Source organism: Chiloscyllium plagiosum, unplaced genomic scaffold, assembly GCF_037043375.1.
Source record: "Chiloscyllium plagiosum isolate Xiang-an unplaced genomic scaffold, Cpla_swu_hap1 HiC_scaffold_27, whole genome shotgun sequence".
Classification (NCBI taxonomy): domain Eukaryota; kingdom Metazoa; phylum Chordata; class Chondrichthyes; order Orectolobiformes; family Hemiscylliidae; genus Chiloscyllium; species Chiloscyllium plagiosum.
In genome coordinates this window covers 30601134-30611353 of record NW_028270165.1, presented here as the reverse complement: position 1 = coordinate 30611353, position 10220 = coordinate 30601134, and the positions used below count along the sequence as shown (strand labels likewise).

The window sequence follows — 10220 nt, the reverse complement described above, 5'->3', positions numbered from 1 at the left end:
TATAAAACCTACCTCTTATAATTAATTACAAATCCTTGCCTACAGTGGACGGAAGGTTCACAGGCATATAATTACTCGGGTTGCCTCTGCTCCCCTTCTTGAGCAAGGGAACAACATTTTCTATTTTTCAGTCACCTGGCACTATTCCTGGAGGCAACGACAACATAAAAAATAAAGCCAAACGCGCTGAAAACTCTTCCCTAGCTTCCCAGAGAATCCTCGGATAAGTCCCATCCCGCCCAGGGGATTTATCTAGTTTCACACTTTTCAGAACTGCTAGTACCTCCTCCTTATGGGTCTCAGTCCCGTCTCATCTAACAGACTGGATCTCAGTATTCTCCCCGACAGCATTTACCCGTGTGAATACTGAAGAAAAATATTCATTTATCACCTGTTCCTTCTGTTCAGAATCCAGGTACAACTTCCCACTACTACCCTTGACTGGAACTCATCTTACCCCAGTCATTCTTTTATTCCTGACATAACTATAGAAATCTTTAGGGTTTTCCTTGATACTGCTTGCCACAGACTTCTCATGTCCCCTCCTGGCTCTACTTAGCTCGTTCCCTCTCTTTAGATCTTTCCTGGCTAACTTGTAACCATCAAGCGCCCTAACTGAGCCTTCATGCCTCATCTTTACAAAAATAACGCCTTCTTCCTCTTGACAAGAGATTCAACTTCTTTAGTAAACCACGATTCCCTCAGTCGAGTAGTTCCTCCCTGCCTGAGAGGTGCATATGTATCAATGACACGCAGTGCTTCCTGAACAAGCTCAATATTTCAATTATGCCCAGCCCCTATAGTCTCCTTCCACATCCTATCCATCCCACATATTGCCTAATCGCATCATAATTTCCTTTGCCCCAGCTATAAATCCTGGCCTGCTTTATAGACTTATCCATTTACTTTACTAAAGTAAAGGTAACTAATTCATGTTTGTAATCCTTTCGTCTGCATCTCTGGAACAATTCAGAGGCCTACAGGGCTTCACAACAGAGTGAACTCTCGTTTCCTGTTTTGAACGTCAGCCCAGACTACCTCATTAGACAGGTCCTCATCAAACGTTCTTTCTGCCACCGTAATACTGTACCTTGATCAACACTGCCATATCTCCCCCCTCTTTTGCCACCTTCTCTGATCTTATTGAAACATCTAAACCGTGAAACCTATAACAACCATTCCTGTCCCTGCTCTATCCATATCTCCGAAATGACACAACATCGAAATCCCAGATACCATATCATGCTGCAAGTTCACCCACCATATTCTGAATGATTCTGGCGTTGGGCAGGACGCACTTCAACCGAATTTCCTGCGTGTTGTTATACTCTTGCAATCCTGAAACGTTGTGAACCTCTTGTATAGTGGAGCTACAATTCCTGTTACCGCCACTCTGCTGAATATGTTTAAACCTTCCCGAAGAGCATTAGTAAATCGCGACCGCCTCCAGGATATCGGAGTACCTCGGGTTCAGGTATAGACCATACCGTTTGGAGAGGTCCCACCGACGCCAGAATGAACCCCAATATCCAGGTATCTGAATTCCTCCCTCCCGCACCATCCTTGCAGCCATGAGTTCAACTGCACTCTCTCCATATTCCTCACCCATTTAGCACATGACACGAGCAATAAACCAGAGATAACAACTGTGTTTTTCTAGCTCTAAGCTTCCAGCCGAGCTGTCTGAATTTCTGCATTATATTCTCAACCCTTTTCCTGCCTATGTCGTTGGTGCCTATGTAGTGCACGACTTGTGTTTTCTCCCCTGAACTATCGCGAAAACACGATCCGAGATATCACAGATCCTGGCACCTGGGAGGCAACACACCAATCGCAGAATATCCTATCTGTCACCCTTAACTATGGTGTTCCGAATGACTAATGCTCTACCCCTCTTCATCCTTCCCTTGTGCGCAACAGGAAAAAACTGTGCCAGAAACCTGTACCCCATGGCTTACCCCGGGTAAGTCGTGCCCCCTAACTGTACGCAAAATGGAGTACTTTTTGTAAGGTGAACGGCCACAGGAAATCCCTGCACTGAATGCTTCTTACCCCTTCTAAAAGTCACTGAACTATCTTTGTTTCCAGGAGCAACCACCCTCCTGTAGCTTTTATCTATGACTGTGTCTGCCTCCCAAATGATCCTAAGTTCATGCAGTTCCAGCTGCAGCACTCTAACGCAGTCTTCAAGGAGCTGGACTTGGGCAAGCTTCCCGCAGGCTTACGCACCTGGGACACTACTGGTGTCACTCACTTGAAACATCCCACAGGGAAAAAAGACATTGCACTGCCTGCACTGCCATTTCTGCTAACTTCCCTTACTAAGAAAGGAAAGAGAATAATAAACCTACCTGATTTCCATCTAGTGGTATATGGTTAGAGGAAGTGGGTTGGTGGGAGGCTTTACAGCTGTAGGGTCTCGGGTTTTGCAAACACCCAACTTATATTGCTGTAGGGAAAGAAGACACAGAAGCATCTGCACTCTGCAGGAATGAAGGCCGTTGCTCCCGTGAGGGGAGTTTTTAAATGAAAAATTTACCTTCCCAACTTTCGTTCATTTTCTCGTTCCTCTGCTTTCAATCGTAATTCAAACAGTTAATTTTTGTTATCTTTCTTTTTCTTTTGCATCTAACTGAAGCTTCTCCAAGTTGAATTGTATTATAACAATCTTCAATGATTCTGTTGGCGTTATGAGCAAATATAAGTGCTGAGCTATTGCTGTAGTTATCTCTCATTTCCTTACGGAAAGGGGCAGCTCCAACTCCAGCTTTACTGCCAATTCCAGTAGCATTTCCTTGTTTATGTTTTGTAAAACCTCCAAAGTCATTTCTTCCTTTCACAGAAAACTCCCAGTGACTGAAAGAGTCATTTCCACATCAAGCACTGTTTAAACAAGCCCACATCAACACCTCCAAGAAAAGGCACTCACACCAACTCTTCACTGCCTTCCAGTCCAACTACGGTATCCCAATTTGGAAGTTTAGAACAAATCCTGGACGTGCCCCCAAGGTTAAGGGCCATGCTGTTTCCCCTCAAAACATTTCAAGAAGGTAGTCCATATGCTAACGTTTCTCGGTGTTTTAGACAAGTGTTAGGTGGATATTCCATGAGCAATGCAGCTGGCCCAACCAGGTAGTTATAAGCGAAACAAAATTTAATTGCAGTCTACTGAATGAAACATGAACAAAATACAACCAAATTTATAATAACTTACACCGTCTGAAAACTCAGTTGAGTCCAGCACAACTTAATGATGCTGTTTCAAATACTTGCACTTACCCCATAAATACCCCCTGGCAAAAAAGTAAAATAAATCACAGTTTCTTAGAGGAGAAATAGCAGCGATAAATTGGATCACAATGAAACACGTTCTTTGACCAGCGCCTCAAAAACAACTTCTTACTAAAACCAAAATAACCAAAGCCCCGAAGTGGGAGAACTGCCACTCTCCTTTCATTGTACATGTGTTTACACACTTAAAAGCTCTTTCAAATAGGTATTTCCAGACATATTGGAACCTCTGCCTGTACCGTCCCTCTGATACAAAAACAAGAACAGAATAACCTCCTTGAAGAAGCAGCATTGTCACATCAATCAACTTCTGTTGAAGGAGTAACATATTTTACGTGATGTGATTTCACTGCTTTTGTACTGAGAGGCGTTTCTAATCCACAAATATTAGCTATCGCATCTGCCAGTGCGAATGCTGAAAATATGCTTGCGGAGGGACTGGAAGTCGGAGATACTGTTTAAATATAAGGGGTTTCCCATTAAACATGGAGATGAAAGGAATGGTATTATGCAGGTTGGTTGGGCTTCAGAATAGTTTCATTGATCTATTGAATGAAAGGCTCTGTGCTGCGCTGTAACGTTTTATGTTGTAAATAAAGTGAAGGCATGGTCATTCAATAGTTGTTCATATCACAGCTAAGTATGTTCCTGTTGAACAAGGAAGTTAATCATGATTGTGATGTTGATGTTCTACTCAGATCAGTCGTGATCTGAGGGTCATATAATTTTGCAACACGGATGAAGAACCTACAGACTAACTCTCCCTGCCGACCAGGTGTTCAAAATTAATCTGGTCACATTTTCCACCATTTGCTCCATATCCCTCTAAACCATTCGTATTCATTTACCCATACAAATGCCTTTTTAAATATTTTAACTTTAAAAGCCTCTAACCTCCAGGACTTTCTCTTGCAGCTCATTCCATACACACACTACTCTCTGAATGAAAATCATGCCCCTTACAGCACTTTTATACCTTTTCCCTCTCCTTATGCCTCTGATTTTGGACTAACCATCCTGTGAAAAAAAAAGACCTTGGTTAATTACTCTGTCTATGACCTTCATGAATTTGCAAATTTCGATAGGATCACCCCTCAGACTCTAGGGCTAGGTAAAATGGCCCGAGCCTATTCAATCTCTACCGACAACTGATAGCTCCAGCCCTGGCAACAGCAATGTACATCTGTTGTGCACCATTTAAGTAATATCTGACCGAAAGCAGGGAGAATTGAACAAGAGTATTCCAAAAGTGGCCGAACCAATGTGGTTGAATGGCTGAGCAGACTCAATTCCTTTTTAATCTGTTTATGTACATGGTCATACTGAGCCTATGCACTCGAGTTCATGCATAAGAAGTGGACATTTAAATAAAGTGTTAAACATTGGATTGAATTCAACTAAGCCTTTGATTTATGCTTCGATATAAAAAAGAATTACCAAATGGATTCTTGTAAGGACCTCAGTTCAAACAAGTGGGCCAGAGGTGAAACAGGAAAAGTGATTGAGTTCAACTTATTTCACAGGAGAGAAATGAAGAATGAAGCGTTGGGAGATCTGCATACATGCTGGAAATGTGGGTGGAGGATGTGGTAACACTGGTCTAAGCTGGAAAACCCAAACTAATCTTCCCTGGTCAAGTGCTTGAAGCTCCACGATGTTTATCCCCCTGGGATCACTCCAGGATCTCAGCTGCCATATTTGCTCCACAAGGATCAAAATGCGTGCCTACCTGTGTCGTTCCTGATTTATTTGTTGATGCCCTATTCATAATTTACAAGAACACCTCCAAGTTTCTGGAAATGTAGACATGATGCTTTGTTCATCAACGTCAAAGTCTTGAATGCTTATCAGGAACAAGCTATAAATCTTCGTGGGAATCCCGATGTAACTCCCCTTTTGTCAAAAACATAACTGCGAATGACAACTACTTCATGTCAGTCAGATAATTTCGTGTCAATGTTAATAGTGCCACTTCTATTTCATTAATTCCAGTGATTTTTGCACCAAATCATCATGCAGCAACTTATTAAGTTATTTTCTCTACTTTCTTCCCATCAATTGTATTACTGTCTTCAACATTTTGTTACGTCAACAAGAAATGATATGACAAATTTCGGCAGATGATTTTCCTTCAGTGCATCTGTGCACTCATTCCTGTATTCACAACGATTTGTCCAAATGGCTGTTAACTGCTTACCAAATTATCATTTCTTAAACATTTCCTTCTATGGAGGTGAAACTAATCAGCCTTTCGTGCTGTTGTTACATTTTCATTGATGGTGAATGAAGATTCAACATTATTTGTCAAGACCTACAATGTAAATGAGTGAACTGACAAACTTGCAAATTCAACTAAATGACAACTGATAAAGATCTCGATAATTGATCAAATGTCACAGGATATAAACTGTCAATCACAAATGGAGATTTGTAAGTGAATTACTAATGAAAATCAGAAACAAGAACAGATGTTACTGGAAAAGCTCAGCAGGTCTGGCAGCATCTGTGAAAAGAAAACAGAGTGAAGGTTTCGGGTCCAGTGAATATTCCTGAGAACTCGAACGAGAAATTCTGATTCTATCTCTGATTTCTTTTCACAGATGCTTTCCGAATTGCTGAGCTTTTCCAGCAACTTCCGTTTTTGTTTCTGATTGACAGCATCTACTGTTCTTTCGGTTTGTACAACTAATGAGCAGTCAGTTCTGTTAGTATTGTAGAACCGAAGAACACCGTGGACGTTTAAAATTTGGAAGTGGAGCAGGAAATGCTGGAGACGCCCAACGTCGTTGACACATTTAGCTGACAGAAATTGGTTCACGTTTCAGGTCTGCGAGCAAGTCACAGTGGTCGGTGGTTGGTTGGGTTGGAGTGGGATGAGGAACAAACGGGAAAGTCTGAATGTGGTGAAATCAATGAGTGCAGTCAATACACAAAAAGATGTGTGTACATGAGGTGTGAATCGGTGAATAGAAGCCTTGAATATGAAGAAAATCATGGACGAGCCAGAACAGATAACAAAGTCAGAGTGAAACACCTAAATAAAACGGGACAGAAGGAAAATCACGCAATTCTTGAACGTTGGCAATTTAAAGCTGAAAATCGCGTCTATGACTCTTCAGTTCAGACGAACTGTCACAGATTTTCTAACTTTACTTAATTCCTCTCCAGGAGTCCAGCTCAGATCAAGAGATTACTTCCTCAACTACCCTCTCCGGCTCCACAGAGACTAACATTGGACTGTCACAATCTGTGCAGCGCTGAGTAAAGCTAGCTGGTAGATTCTAAGTTTCTACTTTTCAATACGGGATGAAGACAAGTCAGATTGTCATGTGACTGAAGTTCTGATGTTGACATGTACCAGCAATGCTTTCCCTTCGACGTGGTGAATGTGAGAAATGTGGAGACTCTGGTACACCTCTGGTCCTGTTACAGACATAGTGAATCCTGCTTCTCTATCTCCTCTTTGCAAAAGGTGATTGGTTCCCTTCCCTGAAGAGCATCAGTGAACTAAGTTAGATTGTATGGACAATCCAGCGGCTCTCATAGTCAATTTCTTCCCCTCAGTGCCAGCTGCACATATTACCAGACTGATTACATCGATTTCACAACGAACCTGTCTTTTAGTGGGTTCTTTGTTACTGATATTATCTTCTGTGATTGATCAGGTTCTCAGGAAATTAAGTCGTTTGAAACGTTATGGAACAGCAGAATAATTGGTAAACTCTCTCTTTCTTTCAGGAAAATATTAGAATTTAGTTAGGAAAGCAATTAAGAACCAATGTTGCCAGCAACCTAAGTGTTGTTTTATGGGTTATTAAGAACTGCCTCAATGACACTCAGTTGCACTGTGAACTCTTGAGAATCGCCATAATATTCTGTTTCATGCAATTCTCATATGTCAGATCACCATATTATTTTAACGTGAGATTATATGCAATATTGCAATGGTCAGAGTAGACATATATTGTTTTGCACCAGATTTTCCATCTTTTATCACACGTTGCCCCTTTAATGCCATACGTTTGAACGAAGAATTACAGGTATATCTCTGGGGTCTGCCAATCACATTACAGAAGGTGATGCAGGAGAATTCATCAGCGAAGACTAACCAAATTGACAAGTACAAATGAACATAAAGAGCAATGTGTGAGAATAATGTTGAACCCAAATTGCATTTTACTGCGATTTATGTCATGATCATATGATCACTATTTAAATCTTTTAAACACGAGTGTCAAGGGGAATTTCACGCATTTCTTCAGCTGCTGTCTGAATTTACTCTGCGTCCCGGCATAAATAAATGGGTTGATGCAGGAACTCAAAAGCTGAAGCATAGTCCCACCTTCATCAAGAATGAAGTTTGACTCATTGTAATTTGATCCTGAGAAATAAGTCACATTCGCAATTTGAACATAGAGGAAGGTAAGGAGAACCAACAAATATGACAGCAGGAAACTGCCTGAGATGGCGAAGAGTAAAACAATAGACTTCCTCCGTTTTTCCAACTCTGGGTCACTGTGACTCTCTCCATTGCTTCGGATCCGCAGTCTCCTGCGGGCTCTACTGGCCAATACAATGTGCCTGACAGTGAGCACATTGAGCAGCAAAATCAGAATGAATGGAAGACAAGGGTTTGAAATTACGATTATCCAGTCAAAAGCAATCCAACAGGGTGACGTATAATATATTGGTTTGAGGATGCAATACCAAGGTACATTGTTAATGATAAAGGATGGCCCATAAGCAAAGTATAATGGAATGTTTCTGATGCAGCTCAGAGTGCAGGTAGTTGCTATAACCAGAGTCGCAACTTTCTCAGTGCAATATTTTATTTTCAGCTTCTGGCAACAAATGGCAATGAACCGATCAAAGGTGAAAGTGACAGTTACCCAGACAGAAGAATCTCTGATTCCATAAATTAACATAAGACAAGCACTACAGATTGGGGTCTTGTAGAGTAAAGCCATTGGTAAGTAAATACCTACAATTCGATTTAATATCACAGCTGTAAAAATTACGAGGACATCCGTCACCGCCATGGATAGCAGATAATACACAATGCACTTGGAAAGACCGCATCTTTCCCGTGACAGGATAACAACCACTGAAATGTTAGCTATGAAAAAAAGAGAGAAAGAGTGAATACATGATATCAACAAATGTGGACATAGCCAAATAAAGACAAAATCGTACTGCTCATCGTCTTAGAAGCAATTACAAAGATAAAGAAGAATCCAGAGTTTGGACTGAAAATATTTCCATTCAACTGAAGACAAATAACCTCCAATTGGCAGCTAACTCTCAGTATTATGTAGAATGGCAATAAGGATATATTCTTTACAGTAAACGTTGTCATTATTTCGTTATAATTCAGTTGCAGGGATTTTCATTTTATTTTGCTCGTAGAAAATTTTAAAAGTACAGAAGCAAACGTCATCTGAAGCATTGGCAAATTGAAGAAACAGTAATATTATAACTGACAAAGACATGGCCAGAAATATACAGATGACAGGTAATATAAAGATATCCTGGAGTTCCACGTTAAAGAAATCCAGGAAGAGATCTCCTAAAATTAAAAGAAAACTCGTCTCTGAATGGAAAGAGATCTGGGATTGTAGTTGGCAATAACCCTAAAGTAAGGCAACAACGTTTTCTTACAGACATCAAGAATGGACAAAGTCTATTTATAGCTCGATTGGTAATGTTGTCTCTTTTGAACCTAATGATTTTGGCTTCTAATCCTATTGCAAGTCTTCAATACTGACTGAGTATTGCATTGCCCCGTGTTTTGCATTTGTGTGAAACCAATAAATGGAAAATGTGGGAAATAAGAGAAGAATATACAATGTAACTGGACTGTTAAGAACCTGCTGTTAATATTCCTTCAGAAACAACAAGTCATACATCATGTTAAATTTGAGATACCTCCGATACTGTGCAGATAAAAACAATGATATTTCTATAATGTAATAACTAAATTACAATTACACTGCTCAAAACAATTGAAGTGCAATTTCAGTGGTAATCCCAGTGAGATAATTAGATTGCAGTAATGGCGTTAGGAAGACTACAGAACAGTATTTTTTGACAAAAACCTATAAACCAAAAAAAGGGAGGAATGGTGTTATTCAAGGAAAATGGAAGTGTTCTAACAATGTAAAGAAGCTATGCAATTGGAAAGAAGAAATGGCAGTGTTAACATGTAGAAAATAAGATAGAAAATCATTGAAAATAATGCCTTAGTAAACATACATAATTTATACTCTTAAAAGAAAGAGGAGACATTCTAATCAAACTAAGGTAATGCTGCCATACTCTTAATAGACCATCTGTCTCAGAGGCTGATTACTTCGGATGGTTTAAACTGAAGGTCAGTTTGTCTCTGAGTTTCAGATGAAGGGCGCTTCAAGGTAATCTCCACCAGTGGAAGAATTAACCAAAATCTAACTGACATAATTGACCCCCTCACCATTGCATAACCTGAAAAGACAATCACACTGAATTGAACCAGTTACCAGGCTGAGTCCGAAAAGACGATGAGTTCTCTGAGAGTGCAGTGTTGCTAAGTGCAAGAAGTGGTAAACGGAGGTCAGAAAAGTAAAGAAGGCATTAAAAATCATTCTTATTTCATAAGTAAAAGATATCCTTTACCTGGAACCCCAACAGCTGCGAGGATTGGATAGTAAATAGCAAACACGAGCCCTTTCGGTAATCCATGCATTTCAGTCTCAAGCTACGGTTTCGTTTGGCACTGCAATGGATGATAGTCAGATTTGTACCTGATGACAGGCTCTCGGGACATAATGAGATGCCTTGGGGTTTAACAATATTTGCTGTAAATGAGAGACCAGATTAGAGATACTTCTGCCCTAACCGTCTTCAATTTAGATGGAATCGAAATTTTAGGTGTTATCACCTTGAATTAAAAC

The 10220-nt window shown here is 40.3% G+C and overlaps 1 protein-coding gene across 1 annotated transcript; it reads right to left on the bottom strand.

Annotated features, from left to right (window-relative positions):
* Nucleotides 1-7499: 7499 nt before the first annotated feature.
* Nucleotides 7500-10012, bottom strand: LOC148143512 (putative G protein-coupled receptor 139). The gene is made up of 2 exons (XM_087975228.1): nucleotides 9943-10012; nucleotides 7500-8407 (listed from the first exon to the last, which is right to left on the bottom strand). The coding sequence occupies exons 1-2, from the start codon at nucleotides 10010-10012 to the stop codon at nucleotides 7500-7502; spliced, it is 978 nt and encodes a 325-aa protein (XP_087831354.1).
* Between the last annotated feature and the right edge of the window lie 208 nt (nucleotides 10013-10220).